At 53.3% G+C, this 19,477-nt stretch overlaps 1 protein-coding gene across 1 annotated transcript; it reads left to right on the forward strand.

Moving 5' to 3' along the window:
* The first annotated feature begins 1,012 nt into the window (after positions 1-1,012).
* On the forward strand, positions 1,013-19,409 carry WSB2 (WD repeat and SOCS box containing 2). Its single transcript, XM_030582721.1, has 9 exons — positions 1,013-1,074; positions 6,779-6,950; positions 9,574-9,809; positions 10,615-10,752; positions 12,040-12,140; positions 13,512-13,684; positions 14,308-14,421; positions 15,699-15,806; positions 17,285-19,409. The coding sequence occupies exons 1-9, from the start codon at positions 1,032-1,034 to the stop codon at positions 17,445-17,447; spliced, it is 1,248 nt and encodes a 415-aa protein (XP_030438581.1). The 5' UTR covers positions 1,013-1,031; the 3' UTR covers positions 17,448-19,409.
* Positions 19,410-19,477: the final 68 nt, after the last annotated feature.

The following is a 19,477-nucleotide window of genomic DNA, read 5'->3' on the forward strand; positions in this document are numbered from 1 at the left end:
AGCATTAGAGGGTAGCAAGCAGAGCAATTGCTTGGGGCCCCTGCAAAGCTACATTGCTCAGGCCTCAGCTGCAGCCCCAGATGGCGGGGCTGAGGGACCCAGACTTCAGTCCCATGTGGCGAGGCTTCAGCTTTTTGCCCTGGGCCTTGTAGAGTCTAATGCTGGCCCTGCTGTAGCGTGACTAGATGTTCCGATTTTATAGGGACAGCCCTGAATTTTGGGTCTTTTTCTTATATAAGCTCCTATTACCCCCCAATCCCCATCCCAATTTTTCACAATTGCTGTCTGGTCACCCCACCCCCCTGAAACTTGCTCATGGCGCCCCGGTACCCTGATGCCCGCTGAGACCCACTGCCCTATGCTGACACAGCACCGGTGGCACCTTGGCTACAGACCTCGCCTGACGTGGCTTACACCAGCAAACGGTCAGGCTCGCTACTTGTGCATCAGTCCTGGCAGCCGAGCCTGGGGCCCCACTAGGTCTGGGCACTGCTGTGTCGGCCAGGGCTCGCCCCACTAGGTCTGGGCACTGCTGTGTCGGCCAGGGCTCGCCCCGGCGTCCCGTGCTAGGGCGACCAGCCAGCAAATGTGAAAAATCGGAACGGGGGTGGGGGAGGGAAATAGGAGCCTATGTAAGAAAAAGACCCAAAAACCAGGACTGTCCCTACAAAATCGTGACATCGGGTCACACGAGCTGTGCCCGCCAGGGCTCCGGCTCCCCGGGGACCCCCCCACCGGCTGGGCGCCTGGCCACGGGGCCCTGTTCCGGCTGCCGGGTCACAGGTTCGCTCCCCGGGGGGTCCCGTCGGCCGGGCAGGGCCCCGCTCTGCCGCTAGGTGGGGCCGGCGCCCCGGGAGCCGCCCCCGCCCCCGCCGCCACGTGACGGGAAGCGGCTCTGTGCGCCCGCCCCGCCCCCCCGAGCTCCCGGCTCCCTCCCGCGGGCTCCGAGCGGCCCCGGCCCCGCCGCGCTCAATGGGCCCGGCCTCGCTGACAGCCCCGGGCTCCCGTCGCGGCTCCCCGCCCCGCCACACATGGAGGCGCCGCCCGCAGGCACCGCGGCGCAGGCGGCGGAAGGTGAGGGGGGGCAGGTAGGGGGCGCTGGACTGGGGGGCTGCCGCCCCCCCCCCCGGCTGGAAGTGGTTTCCGTCATGTGCAGGGTTTGCCGTTTGGTTCAGTGGCTCTCACCGCCCCCCCCCCCCCGCCCCGTACACATTGTTCCAGCGGCACTGGGGGGAGGGGGCGCAGATGGGGGGCTGTGGGGGGAGTGCTGTGTTGGGAAGGGGGCAGAGGGAGGGGGCAGACGGGGTGTGGATGGGGGGGTGCTGTGTGGGGCAGGGGGAGTGTTTGGAAGGGGGCAGACGGGGCAGAGGGAGGGGGCACAGATGGGGTGTGGATGGGGGGGTGCTGTGTGGGGCAGGGGGAGTGTTTGGAAGGGGGCAGATGGGGCAGAGGGAGGGGGCCCAGATGGGGTGTGGATGGGGGGGTGCTGTGTGGGGCGGGGGAGTGTTTGGAAGGGGGCAGATGGGGCAGAGGGAGGGGGCACAGATGGGGTGTGGATGGGGGGTGCTGTGTGAGGCGGGGGAGTGTTTGGAAGGGGGCAGATGAGGCAGGGAGAGGAGGCACAGATGGGGGAGTATGGATGGGGGTGCTGGGAGGGGGAGGTTGGAGGAGGTGCAGATGGGGCAGAGAGGAAGCACAGATGGGGTGTGCTGTGTGGGGCAGGGGGAGTATTTGGAAGGGGGCAGATGAGGCAGGGAGAGGAGGCACAGATGGGGGAGTATGGATGGGGGTGCTGGGAGGGGGAGGTTGGAGGAGGTGCAGATGGGGCAGAGAGGGGGCATGGATGGGGGTGCTGTCTGGGGTGGGAGAGTGGGGCACTGGCAAGAGGTGTGTTTGGAGGAGAAAAGGGAGGAGGCACACAGGGTGTTGGGGGCAGGGAGAGTGCTTGTAAGTGGCGGGGAAGTAAAGTGGAGAGCAAGAGGCAGGTGGCCTAGGGGTCCTGTGGGAAGTGGAGTCTAGGAGCTCTGGCCTGGCCGCACAAACAGCCTGCCTGTTATGCCCAGGAGCCCTGATTGATTTGGGGGTAGCTAAAGTATTCTCCTTCCTGCCAAGCACAATCCTACCCCAGCTCCTAGCAGTGCAGCGAGTCCTTGCCCCCCAGAAACCCTCTTGGCAGCTCTCCCTGTGTCCAGGTGGCACTCCACTTCCCCTCTGTCCTGGGGGAGCCAGCACTGTGCCTCCTCCCTACAGTGCTGAGAAGCTGCGTGAACCTGTCCCGGGGGACAGCGGAGGGTGGGAGGCTGTTTCACCTCAGTGTGGCTCTTGCCAGGGGGGCTTCACCTGCCCTTGTTTCGTTCATGTGGAGGCGGATTTTTGAGGGATGGTCTCATGTCAATTTCAGAAGGACTGTCTAAGGTACATTACCCCACTGAGTCGCTCTGCCAAGCTTAGTGACTCTACAGCCACTTGGTCCTGGGGTTTCCTGCCCCTGTTGCTGTGTAAAAGACCCAAACCAACCAGCTAACTGGGCTTGGAGGGGGAGAGAACAGTGAAAGGGACTGAAGGTCGAGAGCTGATTAAGGCACGCTGGAGAAGTATCTTTCTCTGCCAGGTGTGGTGGCCTTGAGTGTTACCTAGAACAACAGCAGTAAAGCCTTTCCAGAGGGAAGGGTGGTTTTTTTTTTGGATGAGGTTACTCTCAGGTCACTTAATTGTGTAGTTAGCTGGGTGCACAGGTATTATGTATGCTGGCTGCTCAGCAAGGCTCTGTTTGCTGGGGGGCAGGGAGGAGAGAAGGTATTTCAGGAAACTATGGCTGGGAACACCTTGTATCTACACACAGCAGGTGTCCCAGGCATTTTATGAGGGCTGGATTTAATGACTGGCTGCATGCTTAGGAGTAGGTCTTCAGCAGTGTCCTGCTGAGCCTGTGTAGTCTACGTTGGTTTTTTTCTGCACAGAGAAGCAACAGCTGTTGCAATTCCACTGCTTCATGTGATGGTCTTATTTCCATTCCACAGTCAGGGAAATTACCCCAAAGCCCCTGCCCTTGCACGTGTGCTATGGGGCAGGAGTCCCAGAATGCACTGGTATGGGGTGATTTTGAGGAATGCTGATTACCCATATATCTCCTGTTGACACCACATTGCAGAAAACCAGGCCTACTGTGTGTAAATGGTTCTGTTCAAAGCGATGTTGCCATGAGGATGTTGCATGATGGTTGCAGAGATAATCACTGCAATAAACCATTCAGTACACAAGTGGCTGTGCCTGCAGCAAGCTCCTGCTTTTGAGCAGACATGTCTTCACTAGGAAACCAAACCCACGCTGACAATGGTGGTTAGTCATGGAAGGTGTTGAAAATGGTTTAAAGGCTAACATAGACCAGAAAAAAAAAACATTTCACAAAGGAGCTGAGGCTGGATGAAAAGCATTTTCCGTAATAGGTGAATTTTCTAGCATAGATCGCCCTCAGGAGACCCCTCCATTCATTCTGCTGACGTGGGAAAGCCTCTCTCAGGGATAGCTGTTGCTGGGGTTGCAATGGGGAGGGGGAGAAAAGGGAATAGATAATCTTTATGCTTATTAATAGGTAGCCCAGTTCTTACATCATATGTTACAGGAGGCATTTCTCTTCACTTTTGAAGGGGTGAAATGTAACTTCATGTTCAGTGTCAGACACTGGTATCTTATCAGTATATAGTTTGCATTTAAAACCTACCAATCTCCTGCTACAAATCAGTGACTATATTATATCCATTTATTAGTATTAGATTTTTTGTGTGTGTGTGTGACTGGCGTGTTATGGAAAAGCCACATTACAGTGCACAACTTTTCTGTCGCTGTTGCAATTGTTTATTAACCTGTACATTTTTTCTGAATGTATCTTTCGCACCCATTCTCTGAAATCTAATACTGGGGAAAATTGCAAATGATCATGATAGCTTGTGGGTCTCAACCAAGATGTTGCCTGTTCTACATACTGATTATATCCCTGGGTTCCTTTGGTAAGAGTAGGGGCTTGCACTGCTGTTTCGGCCTGGAGTTTCCTCTTCCTGGTTGTGCAATGTGGCGTGTATCTGTTGCCACCCTAGAGGTGGCTGCATTTCAGTGGTGGTCTGGGTCTGAAGTTTCTAAAAGGCTCTGGGATCCATTGGGATGAGAGGTGCTATTTACGTGTAAACTATTATCACACTGACAGTCAAAACCTAATTGGAAAATAACGTACTACATTAGTTTTGGTGCAGTGTCAGTGTGATTATCGTACAGTGCACTCCTGTAGCATCTTCCATCCAAGGTTCTCAAACTGCATTGTAAGGTTTGATGAATTGTCACCTCTCCCAGATTCCCAAATTAAGTGGTGATATCCCCATTTTGCAGTTGGGGGAAACTGAGGCACAGAGGCGACGTGATTTGCTCAAGGTCATAGTGAATCTGTGACTGTGAGACTAGAAACTTGGTGGTGTCTGAGGCACTGACATCCAGTCTCACTGTGTGCAGTAGTGCTGGGCCAGTAGCTGTTTCTGTTTGGGATAAAGATGAGAATGGAGCTGCTGTTAATATCCGACAATACCCTTGCTCTGTTCCTTACCAGATTAGAGTGGTCATAATGAAGCATTCCAGTTCCCACAGCATCTCTCTTCTATAGTGTGGTTACTGTGAGTGTCCCATTGAATGATGTGGTTGCCCAAATGTTCCCGAGTGTGTTAGGATGTAATGTGCACCTGCTGCCTCTTTCATCATACAGTGTCATAGCCTGGGTAGCTCTGGTGAGACCAAATTAAATATTCTCTTCTTCCCCTTGCCCCTCCGTGCTCCTGGGGATCCCTCACAGGGACCAAGCTCTGCTCATGGAGGACTGGAGAGGGCTCCCTTTGGATTTTTTTCAACTCTCTTCCTGAAATCAACAATCCAAGATTTACCAAGCAACTCTCCCTCATTGCAAAGTAGCAGAAAAGGGCACAGTCCCCCATTCCCCACTCTTCTTTTCCCTTTGCAGGTAACCTTCCAAATCGCTTGCAGTGTAAAACTGGACACCAATATTGCTGTAGGTTAGTCCCCCTACCATAGTTTTTGGAGAGCTGGGTTACAAGTGAAAACGAATTTGGTGGCTACCTCAGAAAAGTCCAGTGACTGGCAGCCTGTGCTCAGAGGCAGTGAGTACAGCAGGCCGCATGCCTCCATTCCCATGCTCAGCCTTGGCTTTAGCCTACTCTGCTAATCCTCTAGGCCTGTATCATTGCACTACTGCAGTCTCCTTTCATCCTGGGTTTTGATGCCATTTAGCATAAGGTAGTTTCCAGAGTTCTGCTGGGACTAATGCCTCATTGATATTCATGTACTTTGAAGTCTTATTCACCTGAGCAAAGGTTAGTATACAGGAAAGTTGGAGTCATGGTTACTGGCTGCCTAGTTTACTAAGACTTGGAGCTGTAATGTGACCACTGTGGAGTATAAGATGCAGATCCAGTGTTTATACTTCTTTTTGGAAGGCTAGGTCGTGTAGTGGTTTAATAAGACCATAAGAACGGCCATGCTGGGTTAGACCAAAGGTCCATCTAGCCCAGTACCCTGTCCTCTGACAGTGGCCAATGTCAGGTGCCCCAGAGGGAAAGAGTAGATAATCATCAAGTGATCCATCCCTGGTCGCCCATTCCCAGCTTCTGGCAAATACACTCGTTTCTCCTCCCAAAGTTCTGGTTTCAAATGTAGTTTAGCTGAGGAGGAATGGTCTCAGCCTAACCCCTGGAGGGCGTTTGTCCATGTTACAAAACCATCGCTCAGTTTGGCTCAGTGGCTGGCCAGAAAGTTTTTCTGCGTCAAGGCTGCTTTGGAGTAAGGGCCTCGTTCTGTTTCAGGCCTGAAGTACAGTAGAACCGCAGAGATACGAACCCCTCAGGAATGGAGGTTGTTCGTAACTCTGAAATGTTCCTAACTGAACAAAACATTACGGTGGTTCTTTCAAAAGTTTACAACGTAATACAGCTTTGAAACTTTGCTATGCAGAAGAAAAATGCTGCCTTTAACCATCCAGTCTGGGTGCTGTTAGGGCCCCTCACAGAACTCTTCCGAGCCATGGACTAGTCACGACAGTCGGATATGTGGTGTTTAACATCTGAAATGGTAAATCTTGTGACCGCTAAAGCAGAACAGTAACCAGACGGTGCTGTCTTATAGCAGAGCCCGCAGTAGAGTGGTTGCTAGCAGGAGGCTGAGCCAGTTAGTATTTAAATAATAACAGAGCTCATCATCCGGAGCCCTCAAAGGATTCCACACCTCGATAGCTTCACAAATCTGGCCTTGGGTGACTTGCGGAAGGCCACACAGTAGCGTTGGGAATAGAACTCGGGTCTCCTGCCCTGCAGGCCGATGCCCTGTACCTCAGCCTATGCATGATACTCTGCTGTGGGAGCTTTCACTAAGCTTTTACGGGGGCGGTTTTTTCTCAAAATACGTTGACATCTTCAGCTGGTCCTTAATGTCTCAAAAATGTGATCTGGGGGGCTCAGTGCTGGCCCGCTGAATTCAGTGGGAGCAGGACGGGGCCCGAAGTGACTTGCCCTAAGCTTGCAGAGGGAATGTCAGAGCTGGGGTTAGAATGTAGGAGGCCCAGTCCCCAGATCCCGGCCACTAGACCACGCTGCTGTTTGAACAGTCTCGTGTTTGGGGTCGACCCTTGGCTTGGCAACGCTGGCGTCCCCACACGTGTGCATGGTCTTGGGTGGCTGGTTGGCCCTGTCACATGCTGTATGTGTAACCGCGCCATCTTGTTCCCTAGATGAGCCTTTCCTGCTGGCGGAGCTGAAGCCAGGGCGACCGCAGCAGTATGACTGGAAGGCGAGCTGTGAGACATGGAGCGTTGCATTTTCCCCAGACGGCACCTGGTTCGCCTGGTCTCAGGGTCACTGTATCGTCAAGCTGATCCCCTGGCCCTTGGAGGAAGCTGATCTGTAAGTACCCTGTGGCGGCTCAGAGAGGGAAGGCGTCTCTCCTGCTAGAGTCAGGGCAAGCTCCAGGGTTTCTGCCGCCCTAAGTGGCGAAAAAAAACAACAACAAATGGTCGGCGGCACTTTGGCGGCAGCTCAGTCACGCCGCTCCATTCTTCGGCGGCGGGTCCTTCACTCCCTCTCTTCCTCTTCGGCGGCAGCTCACAGAGGAAGAGAGGGACTGAGGGACCCGCTGCCTGATTCCTGCCAAAGATCCAAGAGCTAACAGAGTGCCCCCCTCTGTATTGGCCGCCCCAAGCACCTGCTTTCTTAGCTGGTACCTGGAGCCAGCCCTGGCTAGAGTCCATTGGCTGCTCTTCTGTTCCTTTGTACGCTAAGTCATGGCCCTCTCACTCAGCGTCCCCCAGGGCTCAGCAAGCAGGGGCAAGGAAGGCGAGGGATTGAGATTAAAGCTGGCTTCCCATAGCTCCCGCAGCATCAGGGTCCATCCCCCTCCAGGTGAATTGATCAGTGGGGTTAGCAGTCTCTGCTCTGTGTCTTCCCATAAACCAGCCATCAGGGGAGTCTAGGTGCCCCCTAATAGGTGCTATAATAGCTGAGTCTGGGTGCTGTTAGGGCCCCTCACAGAACTCTTCCGAGCCATGTTACAGTTCTCTTAAAGGTCCCTGCCCCGTAAACTCCCAGGAGAACACCCAGCTGGAGCAGAGAAGGATTCCTGCTGCGTCAGAACCAGCTCCGCTACACAGAGCATGGAGCATTTGCAGCAGCCACCGAGGCTGTTTACAGATAAAACTATGGATAAGCTTGGGAGCGCTAATGGGAAAGTCAAAAGCCAAGGGATTCCCCATCACCACTACACCAGTTTAACCTTCCTGCATGCCTCCCTCTTGCTATCAGACCACCCTGGGAGCTTGCTGTCTTGTTAACGGGACTTGTTCTATGCATTCTTCTGGTAACATGTCACCAAATCTTCTGCAAAGGAAATGCTCCTCTGAGCCTGCAGCTATGAAACCTCATCCCTTTTATGGGTTAACTTGCTTGGTTTGGGCTTTTTTAAATTGGAGGATGAAACCTTTGCAAGAGATCACCTCAGTTAGGCAGCCATCCTGTCTTCAGAGACCATAGGCCTCAGTTTACCTCCCCCCCGTGCTGGAAAACTACCTGCATTAAGCAATCAGTTTTTGTCAGTCCCTTGGATGGTCAGATTTCACTGTAATGGGACTGTCCATAAATTATGTAACACACCAGGGAGTGGGTGAGTCCTTCATTTTTCATGTTTGTTTTAGTGTTACAAAGGGTTACATGGGGGTGGTGGGTCTTGCAGATCACCAACCAGAAATTCTGTAATTTATGGACAGCCCCAGACAGTTTGGCTAATCACATTTCACTGGAAAATCCCCACTCCATTATCAAAGTGGTAGGGTGAGTCACTTCATGTAGAAGATGGTGCTTCAAGCTGTTGTGTTGAAAAGCAGCTTTCCATGCGCTGAGATCTACGAATAAATAGACTGGACAACTGGTTGAGTAAGGAGGTAAAATCCCTGAGGCATGTCCCTTGGTGAGTGGCCCTTGCCCTTGTATCGGGGCTGTTGCAGCGTCCTGGGAGAGAAGAGCGGGACAGTTCAGTTCTGCGTTGCTGGCTCTGCTGACTCTTAGGAAAATAGGGACATGGGAACTTCACTTGGTTTAGGAAGTTGGAGTGTGGGTGAGTGAACCAAATTTCAAGGAAAGAAGCCTCCTTCTCAAGCTTTGAAGAGTCTTAGGGTGAAGTAACAACATACAGTAGGTGCTGGGAGATCTGGTTTCAAGTTGGCACCCCTCCCTACGCTGGCGGCCTGGCAAGGGCACCTCGCTACCCATGGTACTTGTCTGGCCCCCATTCCCATAGTACCTGAGCACCGCAACTCACCTGTGCAGCAGGGCAGTGCTGTTGTCCCCCTGCTGCAGATGGGGAACTGAGGTACAGAGGCTAAGTGACTCACCCAAGGTCACATGGAGTCTGTGGCAGAGCAGGAAACTGAATGCAGGTCTCCTGAGTCGCAGGCCAGTGAATCACAGGCCCATCCTTTCTCTCCCCATATGGCTTTCGTTCAGCTGTTCTGTGCACCTGAGTGAAGGGGCCAAGTTAATGAGACCAAGCTGAGCTACGTGCCCGTTATGGCAGGAAGGTAACCCCGTGGCTGGTCTGTTTGGGGAAAGCAAGTGTATCTGGGTGGGACAAGAATTTTAGAAGAGTAAGCAGCGACATGCTTCGAACTGTAAAAGCAGCAGTGCTGGAGTGGTCTGAGGTGTAATGAGCTCTGCTGAGGCCGCCTAGAGGATCCGCCCCCCCCTAGGGCCAGGCACACAGAGAAAGCCCTGGTTTGACCAGACAGCTTCCTCTGGTTTCAGGCAGGGCAAATGGCACTGGTTTAAACTGTGTCTTTGCCTGCCTACGCTTGGAAGCTTGCTCCTGAGTCTGGCCATTGCTAGCTGAAATCCCCGGTGCAGAGACAGCCCCCGAGCCACGCCTACCTAGCAGTGTGCAGTAGGCTCTAGTTCCCCTGCTGTGAATTAGGGTGGGTGGGGGAGGACCAGGCAGCACCTGCAGCTGCTGAATGACCCGATGATCCTCTGCTCTCTGCAGAAGCTGCAAAGCCTCTGAACGCAAGACCCGCGGCATCAAAGCCGATGTGAGAGGCGGAGGGGGCTCGAAGGAGAAGATGCTGGAATGTGGCCAGATTGTATGGGGTCTGGCCTTCAGCCCCTGGCCTCAGTCTGGCGCCAAGGAGCGGGACGGCCTGCCGGCTCCGGGTCGGTCCTGTCTGATCCTTGCCACGGGACTCAATGATGGGCAAATTAAAGTCTGGGAGGTGCAAACAGGTGAGGGGGTTGGGGTGGATTAAATCTGATGGATTAATCTAGCTCCTGAGGAGAGGGATGGGATGTCGCTTTGTCCTGCAGTAGCCCTGTCCTTGCCATATCCCGGAGAGGGCTAAACCGTCTCTGCCTTTCTCCTCCTTCTACTCCACCTATGGAGCTTTTCAGGGCCCCTGAGCATGTTCCTAATATTCCCCAGCTCTGATTTCCACATTGCAGCTCCTCTCTAATCCGTCCTGGTCCAGCGTGCCCCTTGAACCTGCCTGACACACACATGCCCGCCCGCCCGCGCCTCTGCTTGCGTGAGGAGGCAGGAGAGGTAGCTGTGGCTCTGGTGGGTGGGTTGCTGAGCTTGCCTTCTCTCTCTTACCACTAGTGGTCCCCTTCTCTGTCTAGGCAGCAGGTCAGAACTGCAATGACCACTCCGTCAGTGGAGGTGAGCAGGGGACGGGCAAGTTGGGACTCCTGCCTCTTCTCCCACAGGAGTAGCCAAGTAACATTGACCTTCTGTGAACTAGGCGTTTTGCCCCCGGTCTTGCTTCCTGGTAGTGTGGGACAGGCTGTGCCCATAATCCTTAGGGCAGTAGTTCACTGGTGGCTAAAGAAACTGCCCCGTGTTTTAGACCACATCCCTTGTGAGTTTTAGCAATGCCCTCGAAGCTGGAAAGTGTAGCTAGCAGCGGGGGTGCAGGGTATCTCCGGTGAGCACGTCTGTCCAACGCGGGCTGCGTTCCTGCGGGTCAGGCCAGGCGCGCTTGTGTCTGTGCCCATGGTGAAACCGTACTGAGCCATGTGCTCGTGTCCGCAGGGCGTTTGCTTTTCAATCTCTCCGGGCACCTGGATGTCGTGAGGGACCTGAGCTTCGCTCCCAACGGAAGCCTGATTCTAGTCTCTGCATCCCGGGACAAGACCCTCCGCATCTGGGACCTGAGCAGAGATGGTGCTAGTGAGTGCACACGTCCCCGGGGGTGTTCAGGTGGTGGGCCTCAGACTCTCTGGTCGTTATGAGAGAGGCCGTGTTTTAGTCACGCAGGTCACGGCAGTCACAGATTCTGTGACTTTACAGGACCTCTGACTTCTTCCGCTTCAGCTGTCAGTGGCTTGTGGCGGGGGCTGCAGAGGGGGTCGTGTGCCCCCCTTGCAGCTTCCCAGGGCCCTGCGCCTCTGGCAAGGGTTGGAGCCTGGACTGTGTCCCCCAGCCCCGCAGCTGTGGCCAGCTCTGAGCGGGTGCTGTGCACACACCACCTCCCTGTGGGTGGAGCCCCTGGAGCCATGGTTGTACTCCTTCCATGGCGGGGTGGCTCGGCCTGTCATCCCTCCCCCCCCATAGGACTCCAGCTGTCATTCCTCTGTGCCACCTAGCCCTGCCCCTGGCTATTTTTTGTAAAGTCATAAACAGGTCACAAGCTCCTGTGAATTTTTGTTTATTGCTCGTGACCTGTCCGTAGCTTTTACTAAAAGTAACCATAGCAAAATCTTAGCTTTAGTTATGAGTGCTTGTGCTACGCTGTGGGAGCTGGCTTCTCCCAGACAGGGGCTCTGCTCTGCTTGGATGCAAGCAGGACTTTGCAGTCAGAGGTCCATGCCTCCATTATTAATGTGCTGAGCTGTTCAGTCTCAGCTCACTGAAAGCACTTTGAACCTAACCCCGTGGCGGCCCAAGGAAAGCCAGGATTGAACGCGCTGAGTTACTGTGCCACAAGTTAGCAGCAAGTGGAGCGAACTTTTGTTCCCCCCTCAGTGTGTGTGAGGGACGCATGTTAGGAACACTGGAGGCTGACTGAGGATGTCTCTGCACTGCAGTCGGGGCGTGGGTCTAGCTTGAGCAGACCTGCCTGAGCTAGCTAGCTTTGCTGCTCTGGTACCCACACTACCTAGAGCAGAGCTTCAGCACAGGCTGTGCCAGCCCCCCTGGAACTCTAGGTAATTACTTGCATGGCTAGCCTGTGGCTCTGCTACCCAAGCTAGCTAGATTACAGCTAGCTAGGGTGTCTACACAAGCCACAATCGCTGCCCCTCCCCCCAGATTGCAGTGTAGACATGCCCTGAGAATAAACCTCATGCAGCAGAGAGAGCGTCCGCATGGGGAGATCTGTCAGATCTAATCTGGTCTGAGATACCCTGCTTCCGGAGCTGGCTTCCGAAAGAGCAGGTGGAGGTAGGAATGAGCCTTCCAGCTCTCCCTGTCTCTGGACTGGACACCTCTCTTACAAACTGTTGCTGCCATCCCCAGGTAAGCAGGTCCAGGTGCTGTCTGGCCACAGACAGTGGGTGTACTGCTGCTCCATTTCCCCTGATTGCAGCATGCTGTGCTCTGCGGCTGGAGAGAAATCGGTGAGTCTTGCCTATTATTGGGAGGGGAGGGGGGAAGGGTTTCATTTCTTGCCCGTTCAGCTGTCAGAAAGCCCACTGTATGCTCCGTAGTGCGGACGAGCTGGCTTAGCGGTGTGTGCTGGCCCTCGGGTCTCTGGGATCCAGCAGCTCTTCTGAATGCACCTGCCTTGTGTTTACTGCCCCTGGCCGTTACCTGTCTTGCTCTTCTGCCGTCCCAGCCCTTCTCCCTGATCCAGTGGTGCTGTTCCACAGATTAGTCAGCAGGGGTCACCCTTGTGCATTGTACCCATGTTCCATCGCCCACAGTTCCTGCCCTTTGTCTTTCCCTGGTACGATATCCTGCCCTCCCCCACGCCATGGTGAGAGAGTCCCACAGAGTCCAAAGCCTCTGCTTCGCTGTGTCGCAAGCCCAGGGCTGCTGCTTGCTCAGCCCGTGGGGGAAGGGAGGGGATGGGAACATCTGGAGAGAGCGCTGTCTCTCCCACTCACGTGCCAGGTTGGAACCTGTTGCCTCAGGCGCTAAGGCAGGATTCTCCCAGAAGCTGGGTTTGGGGATGCTGCTCTTCCACCACTGTGAGCTGGGCTGGAGCAGGCCCCGGTGAAGCAGCTTGCAGGGTGGGGCTGGATACGCTGTCCCCTGTCACTAGACTCCACTCCCGCTGCTCATAGGACTTGCCAGGTGGCGCAGACACGCTACTATTCCTCCTGCTCCCGGTTTCAAGCCCTGTGGTCTGCTCCTGAGGTATATTCTGGTGCCCTGGACGCAGTTGTTGCAGGAGTGCCCGAGACCCGCAGTGAAGGATCTGGGCCCCGTTGTGCATGGACCAGTGGCAGAGTCTCTCTGCCCTGCAGAGATCAACATGTGGGTGTCAGGATGCAGCGAGCAGAGGGGATAGGAGGACAAGGTCCATCCATTCGTGTCCCAAGTTCTTTTTGCTACCATTACCGGGGGGAGGATTCTGTCAAGGCTCTGGGTCCTGGGACCCCCCTCCCACTGGTGACAGTGGCCTGCTCTGGCTGCTATTACAGCCACCCAAAGGAGACTCTCCTTGGCTAACCCAGGGAGCTTGGGGGCCAGACCCCCGTTCCTTCCCCCTTGTGCGGTCACTGCCATGCATGGCCGTTCAGTTGGAGTCTTTATGCTGCAGAGTCTGTCATGCTGAGCCGAGCGCTGGCGGGTGTTAGACTGGCTGGTGCCCGCATGAGCGGTGCCTGTTCTCACCCACCCTTCCGGTGTCTCAGGAGCTAACGCTTGGTTGGTGACAGCCCACGAGGGACAATAAGGGAGATCCTTCCCCCCCAGCATTCCCAGGCAAGGAGCTGCTCCCCACCCATGAGATCGTAACCCTCTCCCTGTGCACTCTCCCCCAGGCCTTCCTGTGGAGCATGCGCTCCTACACCCTCATCAGGAAGCTGGAAGGGCACCAGAGCAGCGTGGTGTCATGCGACTTCTCACCAGACTCTGCCCTGCTGGTCACGGCCTCCTACGACACCTGCGTGATCATGTGGGACCCCTACACAGGGGAGCAGCTGAGAATGCTTCGGTAAGGAAGGGCGGTCCTGGGAGCGTTCTGGGCACCAAGTGAGCAGAGGGGTATGGGGGAGAGGGAGGGCTGGTGAAGAGCATGCCTGAGGGTGCTCCGGTATTGGAGGCTACTTAGCCTAGGGGCTGCTGCACACAGCTAGCCACATTCCCCCTGCTGTGCATGTTGTTCTGCACCGCTCCTCCCCAGGAGGGAGAAGGCAGCAAACGATTGGCCCTTTCCCATACACGAGGGTAGGTGGCTGCCTGTTACCGCTTTAGGTGTTGCTGTCATGGCATGCGAGGGAAGAGATGGCCACAACGCTTTCCCCGCGGTGACAAATGCCCGGCCCCAGCCTCCCCACAGCTCAGCACTGGGGCACTTCCCTTCCCAGTTTGTAAAGAGCAGCCCAGGGACTGGACAGCTCTCGCCGTGGAAAGACGCAGTTTGACATGCTCGCAGCAAGGGAAATGCATGTTTAACAGTGACACCTATGAGCTTTGCTCCAGTACCAGCCACGATGACTCTCGGAAGGCAGGAGCTCTGATTTACCATGTGTCCCCCCAGACAGCCATATGGGCCAGGGCTCCATTACAGCTCAAATGGACGTTGTGAGTGAGCTCTTCCTTTTCTCTCCTGCTTAGCCACGTTCCGCTGCCCCCAGCGTTGGACTATGGCGGTGACATCCATGCCAGCTCCCTGAGATCCGTGTGCTTCTCTCCAGAAGGCTTGTATCTTGCTACAGTGGCAGATGACAGGTGAGGGGCTTGGTATCTTACGGCTGTCTACGGCAGGGGCCCTGCCAGAGCAGCGAAGATGAGCTACAAAGCCCTTTTCAGCTTCTGGTCCTCAGCTTTCCAGCAGGGACCTCTGCCTTTTGAAGCTGGCTGCTTCTGCTGGTGCCGGGGCTTTCAGAGCTGCATGACTTGACTCTGGTTTGGTTTGATATGTCTGTGGTGCCTGGTCTGTTTGTCCTTACACCACAGCTGCTGGGGGGTGTAGACACTGCGCATCACAGGTATCTTAAGGTAACTCCTCTTTGGACAGGGCTGCCATGGTGACAAGGCCGAAAAGTAAGATCAGCAGGTAAACAAATGGCTCAGGTGTGTATACCAGTGCCATGCTCAAAAGTGGGGTTGGATGGATGGTGCCACCATCAGCTTCCAAAGACCAGTGTCTTGTTGGGCTACGCACCATGAAGCACCAATAGCATCCTGACTAGCAACCCATTAAGTTCTGCTGCCTCCACTCCCTTGGTGCTGTCAGCAGCCTTGGAAATCTGTGAAGGAACCTGGAGAAAATTCCTTGCAGATTGAGAGCCTGTTGTGGGCTAAGATCAGGACTGTAACTTGGTGCTGTTGCTTTTTGTCCAGTGCCGTTGATGGCACTGTACAGGCAGACTTCCCAGCTCCTTGTCCCAAGGGGCTTTGCAAGGGTCTGTAAGCTTTTATGGAACCAGTAGTTTTGCATGTCATGGTTGGTGACTCTGGGAACGTGCCTGTGGAGATTGAGCTAACCCAGGTATTGAATCATTGGCCTGATTACCATCTGAGCGAGGTCAAACTTGCAAGGGTGGTGTGTGATAGTCCTTTCGTCCCAGCTGGTGCTGGTATCTCTAGCAGATTTTTTTTCTGGGAGACGGGTTAGGTACATGAAAGTTCTCAGAAGCAGAAACCTCTTCCATCCACCTAGTTTGCTTATGGGCCACTGTCACAGTCAGGATACTGGGCAAGATGGACCATGGTCTGACCCAGCATGGCAGCTCTTATGATCTTGAGCCAAGTCACTGTGTATCTGCCTCAGGTTAAGTCTCTCTAAAATGGGTATAATTCCTGCCTTGCAGTGGAGTTGTGAAGCTTATGTAACCTTGTAAATGGCTTGGAGGCCTATGGATGAAATTTGCTTGAGAAATGTGTGTGGTTATTTTAACTTCAACGGCTGAGAATTTATTTTAGCTGATGCAGCTGGAGTAGCTAGTGCCACTTGGGTTTGTGAACTCCAGGGCCAGAATTGTGTTTTTCTTTCTCTCCTTTAGACTCCTGCGGATCTGGGATTTGGAACTAAGAACTCCAGTGGCATTTGCACCTATGACCAATGGCCTGTGCTGCGTCTACTTCCCACATGGTGGATTTATTGCCACAGGGTGCGTAATTCTGTGCGGCCTGTGGGACGTGCTCTGCCGAGAGCATATTCTGTTCGTGCTAAGTCTGGGGTGAGAGAGGCAAGGGAATGTGACTCCACCTTGACCCAAAACCTTATGCAGTGCTGCTGCTGTCTCAAAACTGGGCATCCTCAGGCCAGGTCTCCGCTATAGGCTTCTGCCGGCATATAGCTATATCTGTCGTCACACCCGACCGACACAGCTGTGCTCGCAGAAGTCAGACTGTAGATGCTAGACCAGCAGAGCTGCACTTCTACCAGCAGAGCATGCTTTGACCGTACCAGTTCAAAGCACAGGGTTGCTGGTATATCTGTCTCCACACTAGGAGCACTTTGCTGGTGTATTCCTATACTGGAATAAGGCTCCTAGTGTGGACATGACCTTGGTGCCCAGAGAGCGCGATGTTGGAAAATACTGTGCTTGGAGCATTGTCTTCCCTCCCAATTCCCTACTAACCAAGCGTTGTTGGGTTCCTGCCTTATTCTTCCACCTCAGCTAGCAACCTCCCAACTCCCGCCCCTCTCGGGTTCAGCAGCGAGCTGTGATGTTGCTGAGTCAGCCTTTCTCCTGTCTCTGCAGCAGCCTCTGCCGGAACACATGGTGACAGTGCAGCTTTCTCAACCAGAAATGACAGGCCTTGAGTTCTGGGTTTCTCCTGAGTGTGCCGGATGGGCTGTCATGAAATCATCCCACCTGCTGGTGGGGGAAAGGGGTCCAAGTGAGAGCCTGTGCTCTCCCGTAGAGTGAAGCCCGTAGTCCGTGACTGATGACTATCCACTTCCTAAAAGTCCTGCAAGGGCAGCTTTTTCTTTCCTCCCTATGCAGCAGTGGGGTCAGGGCCACAGTCACCACCTTTCATGCAGTAAATAAGCATGCTGACTTTCACAATAGGCCAAAAATCAAGCTACAAGCAAGACGCATCTTAGGCGCATTTAATATGCGTGAATTCAGCTTTGCGCAGTCGGCAAAAACGGGGGGAAAAAAGAAAAATAACAATATAAAAACTGCATCTGTAGTGCGGGCGATTCCACCCGCCATTCAACTCAATGAGTGTTTCACTATACGTGGTTTTCGCTTTACATGCGGAACAGAACCCCCTACATAAGATAAGACTTGCCTGTAATTCCATTTCAAAACAAGCCAATCCCTAAGAACCCCAACACACTGTGACTAGACCTCCCCCGGCATGCAGTCTGGGACTGGTGGGCCCGCTGTGCACCCTGACTCTCTCTACACCTTGCCCCTGCTTGCCGGGAGTTGATCAAAAAAAAAAAAAGCAACAAGCTAGAAACCAAAAACGAGCCAACAAGGAATTTACAAGCCAATTAAGCCGAAAACAAGCCCAATTACTGCGTTTTTTTTTTTTGTGGGTTTGGCATGTCTGGTCAGTGCACACATGCTGTTTGTTCAGATGCTGAGCTGCGTGGGTGCTAACCTTTGTCCTCGGTCTCTTGTTTCAGGACGAGAGATGGCCACGTCCAGTTCTGGAGTGCCCCCAAGGTCCTCTCATCACTTAAGCACTTGTGCCGTAAAGCTCTCCGCACCTTCCTAACAACGTACCAGGTCTTAGCACTACCCATTCCCAAGAAAATGAAAGAGTTCCTCACTTACAGGACTTTTTAAACCCCATGTAGTTCATGGGGTCCAAAGAACCCTGGGGCTGGCTGGCTGGCTTCCTTCCTTCAGAGCTTTGTTCTGGAAAGGAGGAGCAGCTGGGGTTATAAAATGGTCATGAAGACCCACTCTGCTCTGTGGTTCTAGTACAAGGAGGATTTGTGTTCCTCTGTTTGGGGCTGTTTCTTTGACCATGTAGGTTATTTTAAGAAGAAAACCCAGCAAAAACATGCAGTGGGCTAGCTGATTGAGCTTTGAATTTGTTAGAACTCAACTCTGATGAGGAGCAAGACTTCTACTCAAGTGATCCATCGACGCTGATGGCTGTGCAGGGCATTTGGTTCAGAAGGGCCCTGCTAACAGCAACACACATTTCGGTTCTCTCTAGGTGCTTTCACTTCAAGTGCAATTGCTGAACATTGTGTGTTAAAAGCTAGAGGGCTGTGAGAAGCCCTCACCGGTATGGCAGCCCAAACTCAAACCTCCACTTGGACGAATGAGAAGCTGCGTGGCCTAGTTGAGTTACTCAAGGAGGCAGTGGCTTTCACGTTTGTTACTTTCTTTGGCCTGGTTCCAAGACGGCTGAACCTGAACAAGTCTCTACATTGTGGGCAAAGACTTCAAAAGAAAAGGTTTTGTTTCCCCCTTTTGTGTTTGAAGAGTCAGAGATGCTCCCTCTAGAGCCATTTTGTGGGTGACAAAAGTACAAGGCACTGAGGGAGCCCCAGATGTTTAGTCGCAGGGGCCTCATGTGGAGTGAGATTGAGGTCTTAACTTTGAGGGGTGAAAGATCCCCTTAATACTAGTGTGGCTGCCAGTCTAAAATTGGCTTGATCAGTTCATTTGCCGGAGACACAAGACACTAGCAAAGTACTTGTGGTTTGGTTATATGGTGTAAGGCATGGCTTTCTCCCCTGTGTGTAGTGGAGAGATGAACACCTTACGGACAGTTACTGGGGGTGTTGGGAGGTGGTCTGCTGCTGGTCTGTTTTTGTTAAAGTGGTTTCAACTTTGGGCAGCTTTTTATTTGTATCCCAATGGCATACACTAATTGTGGCAGAGCCTGGCTAGTTTGCATTATGGGGGAGGTCAAGCATGAGCTTGTGAATTTTGCAAATGTGTGAGGGGGGAATATAATAACAACCAGTAACTACCAGAGCTGATTTGTTCACTTAATTTGACAAGTCTAGTTACTGAATCCAGTGTGCTATCCTAGTAAATGTTCTGTGGGCTAGTTTGTAAGAGTGGTGAATTCTTGGCACTATGGCAGAGACAGCAGATGACCAGTTTTTTATGCCGATGACAGGGCTCTATTGTCCTGCTCTCGTGCTTCTTGCTCACTTTCTCTCCAGCCAAAGTACTGCTTTTGGGAGTCTAGTTTCCAGGGAGTTTTCCAGCCAGGGCTAATGACTCATGTGTACTGTATCAAGGGGGGGAAGGAGGAGAACGATGCTGTCTCTCATACGCCTCCATTTCATTTGGGCTAGTTTCTGGCAGCAGTAACAGCACATGCTTTATTGTAATTGCTCCATTCCCCCTTTGTATCACTACCCCTGTATCTAGTGCCATACAACTGGCAGGGCCATAGAAGCTACTTCAGAATGCATGGCAGTGACTGACAGGACAGGCTAATAACTTCCCCTTGAAACTAGGGGGAGACTCTCCCTTTTTAGAAAAATTAAATCACCTATAAATTGGAATCCAGCTTTGAGACAAAGCTTTTAATATCCCTATATCTTGCAAAAATACCCCCCAAATCTTTAGTGCCATTGGACTTTCTATTAATGAGCACAAGTGATCGCATGGGTTAGCTGAAAGATAGCTGTCCACAACCTGCTGCTGTAATACTAAAACAAAGGAAAATGTGGCACCACTCAGCTTGGGTGAAGTTAGGTCTGAGCCAGCGAACTTAAAACCAATGTGTTAAAAGTTCTGAATGGGAGGTCACTAAAGGATCACAGCAGCAAAAGACTATGTTGCCCTTTCTCTAATGCTGGGGGCAAGGTTAGTGAGGGGAGGGGGAACTGTCCCTTTAAACT

This window comes from Gopherus evgoodei, chromosome 13 (assembly GCF_007399415.2).
Source record: "Gopherus evgoodei ecotype Sinaloan lineage chromosome 13, rGopEvg1_v1.p, whole genome shotgun sequence".
Taxonomy (NCBI): domain Eukaryota; kingdom Metazoa; phylum Chordata; order Testudines; family Testudinidae; genus Gopherus; species Gopherus evgoodei.